At 39.4% G+C, this 20,230-nt stretch overlaps 1 protein-coding gene across 1 annotated transcript in view; it reads left to right on the plus strand.

The window, feature by feature from the left end:
• Nucleotides 1-20,230, plus strand: part of kif13bb (kinesin family member 13Bb) — a 38,467-nt gene that overhangs the window by 14,587 nt on the left and 3,650 nt on the right. The window contains exons 12-38 of the mRNA XM_026922610.3: nt 167-379; nt 461-571; nt 661-795; nt 1,830-1,960; nt 2,113-2,199; nt 2,328-2,506; nt 2,597-2,816; nt 4,952-5,114; nt 5,288-5,434; nt 6,455-6,604; nt 8,421-8,525; nt 9,297-9,473; nt 10,033-10,190; nt 10,510-10,642; nt 10,811-10,933; nt 11,025-11,054; nt 11,737-11,836; nt 12,147-12,273; nt 12,392-12,447; nt 13,648-13,766; nt 14,483-14,659; nt 15,403-15,495; nt 15,720-15,869; nt 17,069-17,146; nt 17,241-17,294; nt 18,629-18,722; nt 19,485-19,621. Of these exons, the coding sequence (XP_026778411.3) occupies nt 167-379; nt 461-571; nt 661-795; nt 1,830-1,960; nt 2,113-2,199; nt 2,328-2,506; nt 2,597-2,816; nt 4,952-5,114; nt 5,288-5,434; nt 6,455-6,604; nt 8,421-8,525; nt 9,297-9,473; nt 10,033-10,190; nt 10,510-10,642; nt 10,811-10,933; nt 11,025-11,054; nt 11,737-11,836; nt 12,147-12,273; nt 12,392-12,447; nt 13,648-13,766; nt 14,483-14,659; nt 15,403-15,495; nt 15,720-15,869; nt 17,069-17,146; nt 17,241-17,294; nt 18,629-18,722; nt 19,485-19,621 (3,447 nt within the window). The remainder of the gene's footprint in view (nt 1-166; nt 380-460; nt 572-660; nt 796-1,829; nt 1,961-2,112; nt 2,200-2,327; nt 2,507-2,596; nt 2,817-4,951; nt 5,115-5,287; nt 5,435-6,454; nt 6,605-8,420; nt 8,526-9,296; nt 9,474-10,032; nt 10,191-10,509; nt 10,643-10,810; nt 10,934-11,024; nt 11,055-11,736; nt 11,837-12,146; nt 12,274-12,391; nt 12,448-13,647; nt 13,767-14,482; nt 14,660-15,402; nt 15,496-15,719; nt 15,870-17,068; nt 17,147-17,240; nt 17,295-18,628; nt 18,723-19,484; nt 19,622-20,230) is intronic.

The raw sequence follows: 20,230 nt of genomic DNA on the forward strand, positions 1-20,230 counted from the left end.
TTAAGAAGTCTTGTATTTGACATTGCTGACCCTGTGCTGTTGATAACACTGTATCCATCTCCTTTATTTTCTTTTCCTCGTTTTTTGTCTCTGTTCTTGTCTTCTTTTCTCATTCCCTGCTTTCTTCTTCCCCTCCCTCTCCTCTCCCATTTCCTCTATTTTTCAGGATAGCCTGGGAGGAAACAGTCGCACAGCCATGATAGCAACTGTGAGTCCGGCCGCTGATAACTACGATGAGACACTGTCCACGCTACGCTACGCAGATCGAGCCAAGAGCATCGTTAACCACGCCGTGATCAATGAGGACCCCAATGCCAGGATCATCCGCGAGCTCAGGGAAGAAGTGGAGAAACTCCGAGAGCAGCTCACCCAGGCTGAGGTAGCTCATACTGTCATTGGTGGATCTCTGAATGCTTGTTGTCTGTACATGTATCTTTAGTGTGTTTCTGTGCTTTACCAGTCAATGAAAGCCCAGGAGCTGAAGGAGAGGCTGGAGGAGTCAGAGAAGTTGATCCGAGAGAGGACAATCACATGGGAGGAGAAGCTCAGGAAGACTGAGGAGATTGCACAGGTAGAACAAGAACATCACCACACTAACTTAATATAGGAAGGAGGCAGTAAGATGATCTGTCTCTCTCTATCTCTCTCCCTGTGTGGCAGGAGCGGCAGAGGCAGCTGGAGAGTTTAGGAATCTCTCTCCAGTGTTCAGGTATCAGGATGGTGGAGGATAAGGCATTTCTGGTGAACCTCAATGCAGATCCCGCCCTCAACGAGCTGCTCGTCTACTATTTAAAGGTGAGCAGTTATTCTGGATACATTTCAAAGTTTTTATTAAAATGTTTTAGAATGGCATGTTATGATATAAAGGATCCTTTCTTCAGTGCATAGTAAATAGGAGTCGAAATGCAGCAAGCTTGCAGTAGTCCACTGGCGAGGATGATTATTATTTCATCAGTTATCACTTCATCAAATTAAATTTGTCAAACAAGATCATCATTCTTTACCCATTCAAGACAAAACAGTTCCTAGTGGCTGAAAGCAGTAGGGATGATTACACCTAGCACACACACAGAGGGATGTACTAGCCAAGTCTGTAGTTGTTAGGACATACCACTAGTGGCATATGCATGTTTCCATTTGAATAAAATATGTGGCCCACGTCTCTGAAGCACGTGTTTGTCCCAACCTCTCCTGTTGCTAGCTGCTGAGTGATGGGGATAGTTAGCTAGTGGGTTGGAATTAGCAAATGACCAAATTTGGGAGAAAAATAAAGGGAAAAACATATACAGGAAAAAATACACAATATCTCGTTATAAGATTATGAAATTTCTAGACATTTTACTAATTTCAAGCTTACTGTCGGAGATTACTTTTTTAATCTAAATGGCTGTATCAGAAGTACTTCATGTCAAACCTAGAAAGTTATGATCAGGTCAAATGATCACCTGCTGAGGAAACTGAATAATTAAGAACAATATCTGTGGATTTGCTTTAACGTCTGGTATGATCATTAATCAATAAGATGAACTGAGTTAATAAAGCAGTAAATTAGAGTTTAAAATATCAGGAGGCGTTTCAACATTGTAATATGCTGTGTCTCATTAAGTAGGCTATTACATTAGAAGCGTGACTGATTAGCTAACTAGCTCATATGGGTTTCTCCTTCCAGGCTAGATTTTGGCAAATCCTGTTATATGAACCCCCCACCCTTTGACAAGTTTTTTAAATCAACCCCTGGTTATATGATGTGGCCTAATTTGTCTGTGTCTTCCTGTCTGTCTGGATGTGTCTGTCTCTGTGTTTGTCTATGTATGTGTGTGTCCATGAAGGATCACACATTGATAGGCTCAGCCGACTCTCAGGACATCCAGCTGTGCGGCATGGCCATTCATCCACAGCACTGTGTGATTGACATCACACCTGACTCAGGGGTGATAATCACACCAAAGAGGAATGCACGGTACTCACACACTTTCATCTATACACTTCATTAAACTGTTATTATAATCGCTTGTTGCTGGGATTTAAACGGCCACTACCATTGTCCACTTTTGCCTATATATTATTGATGGAGTGTGTATATGTGTAGTTTATGCATGTATATTTCTGTAGTACGTATGTGAACGGCTCTCCAATCTCGGCCCCAGCCCAGCTGCACCATGGTGACCGCATCCTCTGGGGAAACAACCACTTTTTCAGGTCTGGATGACTCTTGTATAATAAAATCTACTCCTAGAAACATCTTTAAGATTATACCATAGTTCCAGTCATAATATGGCATCCACTCTTTTCCTCACCTCACATCTCTTTTATCCTCCATCTCTCAGGATCAGCTTGCCAAAGCCTCGTTCCCGTGCTGAAGTCGAAGAAGGAGGAATGAAGAAGACTCTGAGTGTGGAGCAGCTGGATGTGGATCTGGACCGAATTAGCCAGGGGTCGAGTGAGGCCAGCTTCAACTACGAATACGCACAGACTGAGGTCATGATGAAGGGTCTGGGCAGTGACGGTGAGAGCTACAGAGGTGGTGCCAATAAGAAAACTATTTGAGATTGAGTAAGGAGAAATATAATTCGACTGTCCTGTCTGTCTCTCTCAGACCCGATGCAGTCTGTTCTTCAGGCTCTGGAGCGCAGGCACGAGGAGGAGAAGCGCTCGGCTCTGGAGCGTCAACGCCTTGTGTATGAGGAGGAGCTGCAGCGGCTGCGCAGACGCCTGAGTCCTCAACAGAGAAGCAGCGAGGTTGGGATTCCCTCCTCCTCATCAATGTCATCGTCTCCAAAATTACAGAGCCATCAATGGCATGGCAACGAGGAGAGGTGAACCGTCAATATACAGCATCTAACAACTTCCTGTAAAGTTCAGCTCTGTCTCTAATCATTACACACTCCTGCAGCCAGCAAGGCTTCTTATGCCAGCATGGTTCACGCATGGCTGGTTGTAACTCTCATGTAGGAAATTTAAGACTAGGATTCTAATTATGAGTTTAAAAATCTGATTATCTGGTTATTTCAGTGCATGTGTGTTTTATCAAAATTACACCAAGCAGGCTGTTATAAATAGGATCAAAGCATCATCTTTGACAGTGATGTATTATATGGCCAAATGTGGTGGACACCTGACCATTAAACCCATATGTGCCTTTTTAAACAGCCCATTCCAGATTTAGTCCCCCTTTTGCTGTTATAAGAACAGCCTCCTTCCACTTCTGGGAAGGCTTTCTACTAGATTTTGGAGCATAGCTGTGGGGATTTGTGCTCATTCAGCCACAAGTGCATTAGTGAGGTCAGGCACTGATGTCAGGTGAGGAGGCCTGTGGTGCAGTCGGTGTTTAAATTCAGCCCAAAGGTGTTCAGTAGGGTTGAGGTCAGGGCTCTGTGCAGGAGACTCAAGTTCTTCCACACTGACCTTGACAAACCAAGTTGTCATGGAGCTTGTTTGTGCACAGGGCCACTGTCATGCTGGAACAGGTTTGGGCCTCTTAGTTCCAGTGAAGGGAAATTGTAGTGCTACAGTATACAAAGACATCCTACACAATTGTGTGCTTCCAACTTTGTGGTGACAGTTTGGGGAAGGTATCACATATGGGTGTGATGGTCAGGCGTCCACAAACCTTTGGCCATATAGTGTGTCAGGATAAATGGATACCGCAACTGATGTGTTCTTTTGTGTTTTTTCCTTATGTCTTCACCTATGGCATAAATATTATTGTTCATTGTTTATGGTTCATTGTATTGTTTATTATTTACAATAAGAATTAAATTGTTTTGTTATTATTTTCTACATGATAGTATGAATGAGCAGCATATCTGTAGGCTGTTTAACAACTGTTAATGGTTACACATAGACACCCATGAGGACATAGACATGGACAGACACCCCCACTAGGACTGATTTTGTAGTGTGACCATGTCAGGAAGGAATGACTGTTATCACAAATTCACAAACAACTAAAAAGTGTTTCCATCTTCTTCAACTGGGAAGTCACTTTCTGAAATCTTTGACGTGACGTTGTATGATGTCAAACGCTAAACGAATGCTGATGAAAAAATGGCAGTGATTTCCATAGATAAAGGCAGTTGGGAGTGTAATGGTTTTCATTCTATGTGGCTAAAAATGTTTCCTATTAGTTTCTAGAATTCACCCGTAATAAATTACAACATTATAACTAAGTTGGAGACATTAAGGTGTTGTTTCCATAGAAACCAAGAGCTCCAAGTAGATAGATGGATAGATAGATGGATCACTGTATTCAGCACAGAGAGTTAGAAAGTATACTATAAGTAATGAACTTATAAATGGAACAAAATAAGAATAAATAAATAAAATAAATATAAATAAATGTTGTTGTTTTTTTTTTTTTTTTAAAAGTAGCATATCTGAGTAGCATATCTGAGCCATTATCTCGCTAAAGCCATAATTGCAATGCGATGTGCATGCACTGTCAGCTGCACCCAGATGTGACTTCAAAGTCCTCTTTTGGTTAATTGCTTTTAGCTGAAAGCTATTTAGCAGTTAAGGCAGTTTTACTTAAAACATGTCAGTGCAGCCACCCTGAATATGCTGAATAAGCAGATCAGGTGTGATTATTTTTGTATGCAGGCCAGCAGATCTCTAAGAGTAGCATGTGTGACTTCCATGTTCTACCAGATAGCATAAAAGAACACACTAGGTAGGGTACAAATGTCTGAGTCCACCCGTAACAAAAGTCTTGATTTCATTAGTTATGAAACACACACGTAAGAGACAAATTTAAGAGACGATTTAAGAGACATTTATTGTTTGGCTTTTTCAGAAATCTTCGCATGAAGTCTGTCTGAACATTCTGTTCACACACCACCCACTAATATCTAACTAAAGATAACTAACATAAGCTCAGGTTTTTGGACCTGATTGTGTACTGTACCTCATGTCACATATGCTGTGTGTGTGGCTGTTTGTCTGTGTGTGTCAGGGAGGCAGTTTTGGCCCGGAGTCTGCGGAAGCTCAGGGAGCAGATAGTGAGAGTGAATCTGATGGTGCAGGAAGCTGCCTTCATTGCAGAGGAGCTCAACAAGAAAACAGACTACAGTGTCACACTGCAGATCCCTGCAGCCAACCTTAACGCCAACCGCAAGGTCAGGGATATGTGTGTTTGTGTGTGTGTGTGTGTGTGTGTGTGTGTCAGAGAGAGAGAGGAAAGAATCTTTTGAATGACAGAATTTGTTTGCTGTTTTCACAAAGATCACTGAAGTGCAGTATCTGAGCAGTGTATTTGGTATATGTGTGTGTGTATGTGTGTGTGTTGCAGAGGGATACAGTGTTGAGTGAGCCAGCAGTGGAGGTGAGACGGAAAGGGAAGGGGAAGCAGATCTGGGCATTGGAGAAGATGGAGAACAGACTAGTGGACATGAGAGAGCTCTACCAGGAGTGGAAGGACTTCGATGAGGACAATCCTGTAGGACAGCATTTAACTCTCTGCTTAACACTTACACACACCAAATGTGCACAAAAAATCCTGTAGGGGAGAATTGAACTCTCTACTGAGGGTGCCGGTGTTGAAAGAATACTTTAGTGAAAAATCAGGCATAACCAATTTTATTCTTAACTCGAATGTAGTAAACTAGACCTACACGGCTAATGTAGCTAATATGTAATGTTAAGTTTATCTGAATCAAAAGCCTTTCAGTGGAAAAAGCCACACAATCTTATTTTTAAATAAACAAGTTTGTGTAAGAGCACAGCAAGTCTGTATTCACGCATTTTCCTCTATAAGGTTCTCATTTATAGACAAATATTTAAATGATCTTTTGATCAATTAATAAACGACTTTTTCTCTAGATTTGATTAATAAATGACTTTATCGCTAGATTTGCAGAAAAGATGTCACAAATCTGAGAAAGCAGATGGAATTCACACACTGGTTGCTTTATTTTTTTTTATTCATATAGTCATGGTGGTGAATGTTGTGCTTCTACTATTCACTGCTGTGGATTTACAGCCTATTAGTAATGAATTATTGACTCTGGTGTGAAAAATACTGTATTACTAAACTGACCAATCCCCTGCCATATTTTCTTGGCCCTCCAACCACTGTATTGAAACCACTCCTGCCATAATCTTAGTCAAGCACTTAGTACTTTAGCAGGCTCTGGTGTTTGCCCTGGACACTTCAGATTGAAGCTGATAGTGACATGTGGACAGAACAAACTTTGTTTGTGTGGAACCCAAAAGCTGTCTAGTGGTTGACTATTAGACTTAAAAATTCAAATCAGAAGCTTAACCCAGACAGCGATGGGGCTTCAGATTAGTGAATTGTACTAGTCTTTGACAACTGATCTAATAAAAGCATTCTTGGTAATCCACACATTTGACCCTGACTGTATCTGCAGGCTTAGGAATATACTGTAGTTTTAGTGAGGAGAGAAGTGAGTTTTTTTGCCCTCTTGTCCTCTACTCATTTTTTTTTCCCCTGCAGCTCATGCGCTCATACTTCAAGCGAGCTGACCCATTCTTTGACGAGCAGGAGAATCACAGTCTGATTGGAGTGGCTAACGTCTTCCTGTCCTGTCTCTTCTATGATGTTAAGCTGCAGTACGCCATTCCCATCATTAACCAGAAAGGAGAGGTCGGTGAATAAAAAAAAAAGTCGAGGTTAAAATTAACTGTACCACAGCGCTGTTGAGTTCTTGATTCAGGTTGGTCATGACTATAGCTGTTTTGTTATATGTATAGTACCAGCTCAAAGGGACTTGTATGGTGGACGCTAATTCAAGCCTAACAATAATTTTTTTTTTTTCCCCTTTAAAAAAGTGTTGAAACTTAAAGTAAAACTTATAGTCAAAGCTTTTGGGTGAGATAAGGTTTTCCTCCCTGGGAAAGTCTTCAAGGCAGAAGACTTTGTGCTTTGCAGTTTATCAGTAACCTGACAAACTGCATTTTTTGTTTTATTAACTCTGAGAGAGAGAAAGAAAAAGAGACACTGGTGAGGATGACAGTTTATAGTTTATAGTTTATATTACAATGTAAGTTATTAAGAGAACTAACTTATTTCGCTAAAGTTCTACCACGTAACTGTAAATGTATAAAAAAGTATATGTGTCACTCATTAATAAGCAAATAATCATTGGTGAATTGCTGCGCTATAAGAGGAATAAAACACATCAGTATGCACCGTTATGGAAAATTCTGTGTTAAAATAATAAACTCATGGTAATACTGTACTTTACATTACTGTTTGACAACTTATAGGTAACTGCAGGAACTAAAGAGGAATGAAAGAGTAGTTCTTTATTAACACCTATCTTATTCCTGTAAGATACTAAGAACTAAGAAGTACTAGTTAATTCCTCAGGAGTTCACTATTAACTATCCAGTAATTAACTGAATCTTAAGCAGTAATTCCTGAGTCATGCATTTCTCCAGCAGAACTTCTAGATAACTACTGCTCTTTTATAATAATTACTTATTAATTACTGATCATATCGACAAGTTCCCAATCCCTTACCTTCCACCTGGAGATCTACTACCTAATATACCTCAAACCCTTTCCAATACCTCAGTGTCTAAAATGTAATGTAGGAGTTATTATAGGTCTCCTCAGAGGAGCTCAGGATCGGTGTGTTGTTTTTATTTAGCCAGTAAAGAGAGAAATGGACCACAATAACCTACAAAAGTACAAGGCTATAATGTAGCAATCAGTAACAAGTTCTCCATTAACATACTTTCAGATTTGTTTGTAAAAAAAAAAAAGAAATAATAAAAATTAGTAATGAATTACCATGTGTAATATTGTTCCACATCATTAACTATTGAAGAACAACACAGTAACACTTCAGTCATTACTAATGAGTTCTAATGAGTTTAAACTCATATCCCTATTGTTAAAATACATACAAACAAGTGATTCATACAACTTAGACCTGTTATGGTACAAAACATGGGTGACAATTTAAAATTACATTCTAATCACTTAAACCAATTAAATAAAATAATAATAAATTGAACAAATGTTAACCTTAGCATACCGTTTGTTCATTTTAAATAAAATGTTATAGGAATAAGATAAGTGTTATAAATGAAGAACTACTCTTTTGTTCCTCCTTTGTTCCTGCATAGTTACCTATGAGTTGTTGAACAGTATTTTAAAGTGTTACCAAACTCATTGTTAATTTTTTTACTATAACAGCACATCCTGTAGATTTTTTATGTATATATATATATATATATATATATATATATATAGAACAAAGCAATAGTATGTTCACAAACAAAACAGAATACTTGGTGAAGCTTTGATGAAGCAATAGCCAACTAGCATAATGAGATTTGCTTGTAGGCTAATACATTAACTTATTTTTAACCTAAATGGATTTTCGGCATTTTATACATTTCCATACATGTAATTTGTAAATAAGACTCCGATATTGTATTTGTATGTTTAGGTCTCGGGGCGTCTGCACGTAGAGGTGGAAAGAGTGTGTGGAACTTTGGAAACAGAGGCAGGACAAAAGGAGACTGATACACATGAACGCAAACTAGTCTGCAGGGTATGTAACCTCATTACAGATGCAAACTGTATGGAAGGCAGAGAGAATACATCTCTTGCATGAGACACTATATGGTCAAAGGCTATATGACCTTGAAGGTTGACCTGACCTTCACACCCATATGTAGGTCTTCCCCAAACTGTTGCCAAAATTCTATAGGATGTCTTTGTATGCTGTAACATTACAGTTATCCTTCACTGGAACAAAGAGGCCCAAACCTGTTCCACAAATCAAGGACCACGAAGACTTGATTTGCCAAGGTTGGACTGGAAGAATTCAAGTGGCCTGCACAGAGCCCTGACCTCAACTCCACTGAGATGAACTGAAACATTGATTGTGCCCCAAACCTCCTCGTTCAACGCCAGCGCCTGACCTCACTAATGTTCTTGTGATTGAATGGGCAAATCTAGTGGAAAGCCTTTCCAGAAGAGTAGAGTTTATTATAACAGCAAAGGGGTGGACTCAAATCTGGAATGGGATGTTCAAAAAGCACATATGGGTATGATGGTCAGGTGTCCACAAACTTTTGGCCATATAGTATATAATTCAAATAATTGAAAGCTCCTGAAGTGAAACATGAGGAACTGACAAACTGACAAAGCAACATGTGTTCATTTACTGCATATCCTACACAAGTTTATGCAATCCCACTGACAGCAACAAGCTGCATTACAATTTCTGCATTCCAATTCTCCTTGTTTTTATCATCTGTATTATAATATTATTCCAGCACTGACATAGACAGCGGGTTTTCTCTCTGCTATGTTTCAGATTAAGGTGTCTCAGGCCACTGGACTGCCGCAGAACCTCTCCAACTTTGTGTTTTGTCAGTATCATTTCTGGGGACAGGAGGAGCCGGTGTTCATTGCTCCTGAGGTCAATCTGTCCACACAATCTACCCCAAACAGCAAAGAGCCGCACTGCAACGTGCTCTTCAACAGCTGTAAGGTCAGTACTAGCAGCTAGCTGCAGCTTAGCATATACAGGTTCAAAGTCACTGAGCTGATGAACTGATTAAATGTCATCCAGAAAGGATCACAGTCACAGCAAGTTCAAGTTTCTGAAATAGTTTTTCTTTAATGTTTGAATTAAATTTTCAGGGTTTTTGAGGCATAAAGGTTACTAACAAGAAGGCTTGTTGGTGGCAAAGGCATCCCAGTTGATGCTGTTGGCGTTGACTTCTACTTGTCTTCTAGCAGGCTCAATTAAGACAACAGAAATCATAGCAATTAAAATAAATAAGATATCCAATGTATCCACCAAAAACCTCGTGTGTTTTTAAACACTGGTTAAAATGGAAGCATCGTTGTACTTTTCAGAAGAAAGTTACTCCAGGCTTAACTTTAAAGGATTATAGTCGTAAAACATAGGTTAAAGTCACATTTTCTGGTTCACAGATCTCATTATATTTGAGATTCATAAAATTGCGATCATTCATGTGATTCTGGAAAAAAAAAAGTAGTGTTCAGTATAATTCTGATTTCATGTTTGCTTCATGTCCCTTTAGGATCTGGAAATGACAGTAACTGAAGATCTAATGGACTTCCTGGCTGAAGGCGCTGTGGCTATAGAGGTTTACGGGCACAAAGTAGCAAACCCGCGCCGAAACCTAGCACTCTGGGACCTGGGGGTGATTCAGGACAAGACTCGCTCACTCAGAGAGAAGTACACACACACATACACACACCCACACACAAAACTGATCAAATAAAGAGTATTATTATTATTATTATTATTATTATTATTATTACAGCAATAAAAACTAAAAAGTACTCTTAAGAATACAGACTCAAATATAAGCTATACAATTCTTCTAAAAATCAGTCATACATAAAATAAAACTATAAATTAGAGCTTGGCGATATAGCAAAAAAGTTGGCAATTAAAGGAACAATTTGTCTGAGGAAGAACTTTATTCTGGCGTCATGCCTGGCATGGCATGTGCATGCATGTGTGTGTGTGACAGTGCTCTGTCCTGTCTCAGGTGGAGTGAGGTGATGAGGAGGCTGGAGCTCTGGGTGCAGGTATTAGAGCTGAACGAGGGGGGAGAGTTTGTCCCTGTGGAGGTGACGCCTACTAAAGAGGTGCGCACGGGAGGAGTGTTTCAGCTCAGACAGGTACGTCTGCTATGTGGTTTTCATGGTGTGTGTGTGTGTGTGTGTGTGTGTGTGTGTGTGTGTGTGTGTGTGTGTGTGTGTGTGTGTGTGTGTGTGTGTGTGTGTGTGTGTGTGTCTGTATGTCTGTATGTAAATGTGTGCCCATGTACTGTCTATCTGTGTATGCAGGGTCAGTCACGGAGAATTCAGGTGGAGGTACGCTCAGTGCCAAATTCTGGCACCATGCCCCTGATGGCCGAGTGTGTGCTCAGCGTGCACGTGGGCAACGTAGAGGTGCAGCCGACCCCACAGGTGAGCTACTGTCGCACACTGATCAACTATTCATCTCATATACACAAACCAGCTGTTTATCACTAACACACTGCTGCCTCTGTCTCTGCAGGTGGGAGACAGCGAGCTCGACAGCTATCAGGTGAGTCTGAACTGGAGCAGCACTTAAATATCAGTCTGACGCCTGAATTTCATTTGGGAGGTGGCTGTGTCGGTAGGAAATATCTGTCCACTTGAGATGAAAACTGTCCCATTTGGAAAGCAGCACAGCCACTGTTCCTTATTTTGGACAAATGTGAAAGCAGCATCACATGTGTCCAAGAGGCTATATATAACAGAGATATAAACAGAGAACACTAAGGGGCCTAGAACAAAGCTTTGTGGCATTTCTTGTGGGCAACCACATAATCCCATCATACATTTAGTATAATTTTATACTAAAGCAATGTTGAATTTATGAATCTGATTTTTCTAATCTTTTTGTGTTTTAATTCTCTATAAAAACAGCTCTGACAGGAGTTCCACCTGCAAGGTTTACGTATATATGCGCTCATTCTTATATGATTATGTTTCTATAGAAACAACTTACACAGAGACTTGTATGGCAGACTCTCTAAATAATTGGATAAAAAGTGTGTAATTGTTGATATGATGAAGTTTTCTGTGAGGAGATGTTTAGCATTTTTAGAAGAAATATCCAGTGTCGGTGCTTCAGGTTTCTGATAGAGGAAAATTTCAGGACCGAGGGCTTTCCGAAGAGGTCTGAATACTTTCCGAAGCCACTGTAAATCTGCAGCATGTGTGGTGTGGATGTGTTTGTGTAGGAGAGGGATTTGGAGAGACTGAAGGCACAGTGGCTCGCCGCCCTCACTCAGAGACAAGAGAACCTGGACCAGCAGCTCCAGAATCTCGTCAGTAAGCCAGGTGAGACTGCATGAGCAGTTTGGCCATAAATAAAATGTACACAGCGTTCCACACCATTAGGTTAAATGTAGTCGATCATCCAAGAATATTTAGTGCATTTAGTTCGAGATTGCTCTTTAGTTTTGAACTGGAACTAACAAAGGCAGCTGCTAACTGTTTAGTGTTGAGAAAAATCATGTCTAAAGCATCACACAGAACAACACTGAAGTCTTATAAGTGATGGATCTCTCTCTTTCTGTGTGTTACCTCATCCATCCATTCCCTGTGCCTCTCTTCCACTTTGTCTTTATTTCACTTTCTCTTTCTGTAGATAAATCAGAGGAAGATGTAGAGAGGGAGGCGCAGCTGTTGGAGTGTCGTCTGACTCTGACAGAGGAGCGGAACGCAGTGTTACTACCTCCTGCTGGCAGCGGTATTCCTGGAGCTCCTGCTCACTGGTGAGGAGATCTCAGCAGCAGATCTCGGAGTACCCCCAGCCTCTCTTTCTCTTCTTTCTCTTCTTTCTAAATGGCCAGCTCTCAGGTCACTTTGACCAGGTTTTCCTTTTCTCTGCAGGGTTCCAGTACCGGGAATGGAGACACATATCCCTGTCATCTTCCTCAATCTCACTGGTGAGTTCTGCTCAATTTGAACACATTTGCTCTAGCTTTTACACTCACAACAGATTCATACTTGCTTATAGAGGTGTCTGAAATTCTGAGTGCACTACTAAGAACTTTTTTTTATTTCATCAGTTATGCTGTAAAATTTTTTTCACATTTATATTTCTCCAACATGATTCCAACATTCTTCACTAATATAAGTAAAAACAGTGCATTATACATCAACAGCAGGTGGCACAGTGGCACCTCAAAGCTCCAGGGTCTCTGGTTCTATCCTGTACTTGGATTACTGTCTGTGTGCACTGCAAAATAGCAAGTGAAAATATCTTGATATAGCTAATATTTCTTATTATGTGATTATTATGAATCACATATAAAATTATTCAGCAAGAAATAGGTTTAATAATCATATATTTTTACTGTAACCTTATAATATGAAATACTAGATAAATTTGACTATATTCAAGGCATGTTCATCACTTGCTAAGATTTTTGTTGTTTTGCAGTGTTTCGCATGTTGTCCCCGTGGGTTCCCTCCCACTTCCCAAAAACATGCTGGTAGTTGGATTGGTGACTCTAAATTGTCATGAGATGTGAATGAGTGAGTAAATGAGTGTGTAAATGTGTATGCGATGGTCTGCCTTCCCACACCCATTGTCCCCACTGGGTGTAAAGGATGTCCAGTAGATGATCTGCCAGTAGAGAAATGAATGATAAATAAATGTTTGTACTGATGGAGTCAATATCTGGTGTTTTTAAAAGAATACTTTAACCACAAATGTAGTCGATCAGCCAAGACATGTTTCTGAAGTTTGCTACTTTCGTACTGGAACTATGAGGGTCATGTAGTTTTTAGCTTCATGAGTTTTATCAATAGCTTTTAACTTCATGAGTAGTTTTCCAGCTTCCAGTTTGCTGAACTAACAATGGCCTTGATTCAAAATGTTCAGTAATATTATGTTCTCTCAGTAAGGTTTTTTCAAACAGCTTGTTGTGGACGTGGGTCTAAAAGTTGATGCTGTGCTGTTTTAAATCTGTGATCTTTAGTGTCTTCTTTGTCTCCTTCATCATCCTCACTATACGTCTTTACATGTGTGTAATATTTATACCCCAGCAAAAGACAGCACATTGACAGCACATCGAAAGGCAATGATAGAGTTCCTGAATACTAAAAATAGATTTTAAATCATTTTCCTCTGCTGTCCGCAGCTGAAGATTTTCATGATGGTCTCTCGACTCCGCTGGCCGCAGGCGTGGATGCTTTCCTGAACAGAGAGGATGAGGACGATTTCTTTGAGCTGCAGATCGTAAAGCACCATGACTCCAAAGTAAGGACTGTACACAGTGTGACCTGTTGCGAATAAATATTACATTTCATAGAGCCCATATGGTGGGATGCTCCATATATTTTAATCAATACCCCTTAAAAAAATCAGTCTATCTGTCTACTATCTGTTTACTATCTGTTTTTTATATATATATATATATATATATATATATATATATATATATATATATATATATATTATATTATATATATATATATATATATATATATATATATAAATATAGTCAGGATGGACACCTCTAGACTCAATTAGATGCCATGTGAATCTTTCTGGCAAGCCTTATTTAAAAAAAGAAAAAGGCAGTACTGTTCCTTGTATTTGTATCTGTATTTTAGAACTCTTTATCTGTTCATAATGATAACAGAATAATGTATTTGTATTTGGTTACGTCTCTTATGTACATGGTTACACCTTATCTCTTTATGTATGTCTGTCAGTCTGTCTATTATCTGTCAGCTTGTCAACTAACTGTCTGTCTGTCTGTCTATTATCTGTTAGCTTGTCTACTATTTTTCTGTCTATCTATTATCTGTCTGTCAGTTTGTCTACTATTTGTCTGTCTATCAAGTTGTCTTTAATTGCCTTCTAATTCATTATTTTCATTTTCCATTTCATACATTGTATAGTCTGATAGCTTTTAGGTTTACAGTAGGTCACATGTGGATAACTCATTTGCTGTGTACGTGTGTGATCAGGTGAAAGCCGAGGCTTCATGGGACTGCACAGTGCATGAGTGTGTGGAGCTGAGTCGAGGTGGAGGGCCGGAGCAGTGTGTGCATCTGATCGTGCGGGTTGCTGTGCTCCTCAGCCACCCAGCACAGATGCAGCTAATTCTGCGTAAACGCATCTGCGTCAACCTCACTGCACGACAGGTCAGACACACACTATAGCCACCACTGCCAAACATGCCACAGTATACACAGTTCACTGTTTACTTTGCTCTAGTGGAGTGATGTCATGTCATACGCATATTGCATTATACATCACAGTGTATTCAGTAATGCATCGTCTTTTAATATAATGATGCAATTATTGCTAAGGAATGAAAGCAACATTATGAATGTAGCACTGGCAAATGCTCACCTCAGACAGCCTTATTGCGTAGTTCAGTATCTCAAATAGATTTGCTTTTGTGGTTTCAGACACTGTCACATTCTGCTACCTATGAAAAGGACGTCACAGAGCTAAAACAGTAGCAGCAGTCATTTTGAAATTGAATCACTTTTTTCCTCAGCACATACTTCAGTGTCACCCTGCCCCATCTTATGTAGGAGGTGTGGCCCAAAGTTGAGGTTGAATTATACATTAGACGTGATTTGGATGATGATACAGTTCTAATTCGAGCGCTATATTTATTTTAAATTTACTTAATTTAAATTGATTTTTATTTTTATGTTTTAATATGGACTGATCAGCAACGTTTGATGTAAGTGAAACATTATGTTTCTTCTGCTTTAACATACCCATATAAACTCAAAGGGCATGATATTGATTAAATCAACCATTCAGTCATATTAGGATTAACATGTTAAAAATATGCACAGGTTGCAGATTAAGTAATTCTGCACTGTTGCCTTTGAATGCTAATGTTCCACCATTTTGCTGTCTACCACAGGGATTTGCTAAAAGCTTACTGAAGAGGATGTCTCAGCGGAGCAACATTCCTGGCAGCGGAGTCACCTTTGAGATCGTCTCAAACATCCCAGGGGTACTAAATCCGGCATAATGTATTTTTCTTTATTGTCCTCAGGCCATAATGCTTGGTGCAGCCTGGTATCTGCTTACAGCAGTGTGATCCTTCATGGGCATTATTATTATTATTACTGTTTTACTGCTTACTGCTAACAACTGATAAGACTTCCAACAACATGCTACATCTTTTTAAATGTCAACTCTTTGTTTATTGATTCAACACTGTGTTTTTGTCTTTAGGATGCCCAGGGCCCGGAGGACAGAGAGATGTTGGCCAGACTTGCCACCAGTGCAGGGAAAAAAGCAGAGGACAGCGAGGCAGCAATAGAGAAATACCTGCACACAGTTCTGGCTGTGGAGAACACCCTCACACTGGACCGCCTCCGACAGGCATGAACGTACACACACACACACAAACACACACATTCGCACACTCACACTCATCAGGTTAGATGTCAGTAGGCAGGTTATGCATTATGTTCAGACTGGCCAGGTTTCTAGTCTCATTGGAAATGATTTTTTGTGTTGTGTCATTTAACCCTGCTAGAAAAGTGAGTAGCCAAATGGCTTGTTGCTACAGCCATTGCACTCTGAACCATTTTTCATTCATCTTCACATTTACAAATAATAAATACATCCATAGTTTCTGTGTCATAAGGTGATGCCAGCCATTATATCCTCTCCTGTAGTGTCTGTACTGTTACAACGATTCATTCAGACAGAGTTCACCTTAACACAGACATTTCATGAGACTTTTTTGTGATGAATTTCTTACAGAAAATTTGCTTAAGAGAGCAGATGCTGTACTTAAAGACAAAAATGAAATCAGGCCATTTTTTTCCTTACCTTTAAGGAGAATTCAGGTATTAATGTAGCCTAATGTCAACTTTTCCATGTTATAAACTCAGTGACAGAACATATATAGTGTGTGATTCTGATGTATAGAATACTTCAACAGATATTAATAAAGTAATATCAGTATTAGTTATTTTGAAGTGTAAAAAGATATGGAATAATATATTGCATCTAATTACTACCAAAAAGAGGCCGTTATATTACAGTAATTGCAAGACAGGAAGCTGAGGCTACACTGGGCACAACTAGGCAAAACTGGACAGTTGACTGCTGCTTTTTTTCGCACCATTCTGTATAAATTCTAGACACTGCTGTGTGTGGTAATCTCAGGAGATCAGCAGTTTCCGAAATACTCAAACTCTAAACCATGCCACAGTCAAAGTCACTGAGATCACACTTTTTCCTCATTCTGATGTTTGATGTGAACATTAACTGAAGCTCTTGACCTGTATCTGCTTTATTTTATGCACTGCACTTCTGCCACATTTTGCTGATTGGGCAGGTGTTCCTCTTAAAGTGGATGTTGAGTGTGTTTTCTGAGCTTTTGTATTTCACTTTGTAAATTCATACAAAAAATATAATGCACTTGTAAAAAGACAAGTCACTGTTTCTAGATCAGATATATTGTCCCCAATCTGGCAGCCTGAACAAAATGCTCAGATTTATATTCTGGTTGTAGTCTTTAATTAAATCATTTGTCCTTAATTGAAATATGTGTGTTTTTGTGATATCAGGAAGTGGCAGTGAAAGAGCAGCTTGCCAGCAAAGGGAAGAGTCAGAGACGCTGTCTCAGCTCACCCAATGTCCACAGGGTGAGTAAGAACTGTAAAACTGAACACATTCACTGGGATTTAATAATAAAAAAAACACTGACACTGTAATAAATGTCTTGCTTCCTATTTTCAGCTGTCTGGGAGCAGGCAAGATCTTTCATTCAACCATGAGTCCGGTGTGAACAAAGTAAGTGGAGGGTGGGGTAGGGGAGATGTCCAGAAGCTATTTAGCAGATTTTCAGACATGCATTAAGAAGTTATTAGAGAATATTTATATCACATACATTCAGAAAGAATGAAGCACACCTTTAAACAGAAATGTACTTTTTTAAACTAATAATATCTTTAAATGGATATACAATTTAACCATTTTGTTACCTCTAATAGTAATGAATCATTGTGAAACCAAACACACTAAATCTTGTGAGTATAAATATAAGAATATGTATACTAACAAGGTTGACTGCATTTAGTTTCTTAATGATTCAGAAAGTATTTAGACTCCTTTCACTGTTTGCACACTTCATCATGTTACAGATGCAAGATGCAGTATCAATAATGAAATGTAACAGCATGTTTTTTTAAATTTTTGCAATTATTTTAAAAATCCAAAACTGAATTCTCTCATTTAGATAAGTATTAATACTCTTGTGACACATTCAATTGATTGGACATGATTTAGTAAGGCAAACATCTGTGTGTATATAAGGTCCCACAATTCAGTGGATGTCAGACCAAAAACCAAGCAATGAAGTCAAAGAAACTCTCCGTAGACCTCTGCGGTCAAATTGACTCTAGACATAGATCTGAGCAAGGGTATAAAACCATTTCTAAAGCTTTAAATGTTCCCAGGAGCACAGTGGGCTCCATCTTTGTGAAATGAAAGAAGTTTGGAACCATCAGGACTCTTCCAAGAGCTAGCCCTCTGGCCAAACTCGGTAACAGTCGAGAAGGGCCTTCAGAAGTCCTCTGCACAATTGGAGAACCTTCTGTAAGGACAACCATCTCAGAAATACTCCAGCAATCAGGCCTTTATAATAGAGTGGCAGAAGCAAGAGGCATATGGCAGGCACCTGTAGGACTCTGTGAGCATGAGGAAAAAGATTCTCTGGTCTGATGAGACAAAAATTGAACTCTTCAGAATTAGGCTGAAGGTCTGAACTTCAAGGTCTACATCTGGTGAAAACCAGATACTGCTCATCAACTGGTAATAACATTCCTACAGTGAAGCATGGTGGTGGCAGCGCATCATGTTATGCGGGTGTTTCTATGTCCTTGTGTCTTTTATATGTGTCTGAATGTCCTTGAGTGGCCCAGCCAAAGCTCAGATTTAAATCCCTTTGAATTCTTGAGAGAGACCTGAAAATGGCAGTTCAAAGATACTCAACACCCAGTCTGATTACGCTTGAGAGGACCTGCCAGGGAAAATGGGAGAAACTGCCCAAATCCAGGTGTGCAAACTTGTAGGGACTTGAGCCAAAAAGGTTATATAGTTTTTTTTGCTCTTCTCTAAATATCTAGGCTGCTTGGGAGAGACACCAGGATATTTCTGTGTCGCATTCCTCACTCAAAAATGCATCATCTCATTCTGAACTGCCCCAAAACCCACAGCCAGGTAATCTACCCCAGCTACATTCTAATTTAGTGCTACACAATATGAGCAAAATGCTATGTTGTAATATCACATTGATTACCCTGTACTGTACTGACTTAAACGAAGATATTGCTAGCATCATGCAAATTCTGTAATTACTAATCAAAGAGTTAGTCAAAATCACAGATCCTTCAGCACACCAAAAGCACACAATGAAACAGTTATTGTTTTATTACTGGGCTCAGTTGCATGTCAGCGGTTTCTTACCTTTGTCTCTTCCATCATATTGGACTTGTCAGATTTCTGCCTTGAGAAGCAATGTCAGTATAAGGCCAATGCTGTAATAATAGTTAACAAACAATATACTGCGTAGTCCTAATGTCCTGTGAAACATGGCCACATTTACAGCTAACTGTTCACTGTTCACATAGCCAGTCACCTTTTTTCTATTCACCATTTCATCTGTCTCACACTTGTCATTATTTACCATTTTCCCATCTGGATACCATCTGGATAGTAATACTTCATACAGAGCAGCTGACAGTTATCTGTAGCTCCAGTTTCTCTGCGGTGGTCTTACCTCTGGTGCTTAATATGTAAGAAATAAAACACGACAGGTCATACAATATAATTGGGTGTAACATTCTGACCAATCAGATTCGAGAATTCTACAGCACTCTGTAGTACAGGTTATGTTATTGCATCTCTCCAAAGTTTGGTCTTATATTCATTTGCCTAAAACGGCTCTGTTTGTCTCTCTATCCACACATTCATCTACTCCAGGACTTTCAGGCATGGCCACATCTTATTTGTCCCCAGTTAAAGCTCTAGTGCCTCCAGTGCCCAAGATGCTCAAATCCCTGTTCCCTAAAAGAGAGGAGAAGAAAGACATGACCATTCCTCCTGTCTCACAGCCACAGGTATGGAATCCTCGTCATGCACTCGCCTTGTTTGCATCAGACATGTTTAGACGTTACATTTTTTTTACTGCAATAACTGACTAACTATTTATCATTTTATTATTATGATGATGATGAACCTCAGCACCATCACATCACTATTTCTACCTTGTAATCAGGCTGGTTCCTACCAAGCAAATAATATTCAGGTCAAATTTTGATGACCTGTAAACAGTTTAAAGGTGTACCTTGGCATACACATAATAAATTTTTAGTAAAAACATTGTATTGGTTAGTATCAGTGATTTGACAGAATTCGTGTATTGTTGATGTTTGCTTGTCGAAGCACTACCACGACAATACCCAGCATGCATTACATAAATAAATACACAACCATATTGTTAGATTTAAAAATCCAATCCTGACTGGTAACCAGAGGTGAACAAACTCTCCTTACTCTTCTTTTTGCTGCCATTTTTCTTCGATATACTCACACGTGCAGCTTTTATATCACTATGCAACTGTAAATTTAAAAAAGTGAGTTAAAGACAGTTATTCGCTTTCCTTAGAGTGGCTAAGTGCCTTCCTTCGGCATTATGGTGCAATGATGTTAGCTGTCTAGGTGGCTGA

This window comes from Pangasianodon hypophthalmus, chromosome 19 (genome assembly GCF_027358585.1).
Source record: "Pangasianodon hypophthalmus isolate fPanHyp1 chromosome 19, fPanHyp1.pri, whole genome shotgun sequence".
NCBI lineage: Eukaryota > Metazoa > Chordata > Actinopteri > Siluriformes > Pangasiidae > Pangasianodon > Pangasianodon hypophthalmus.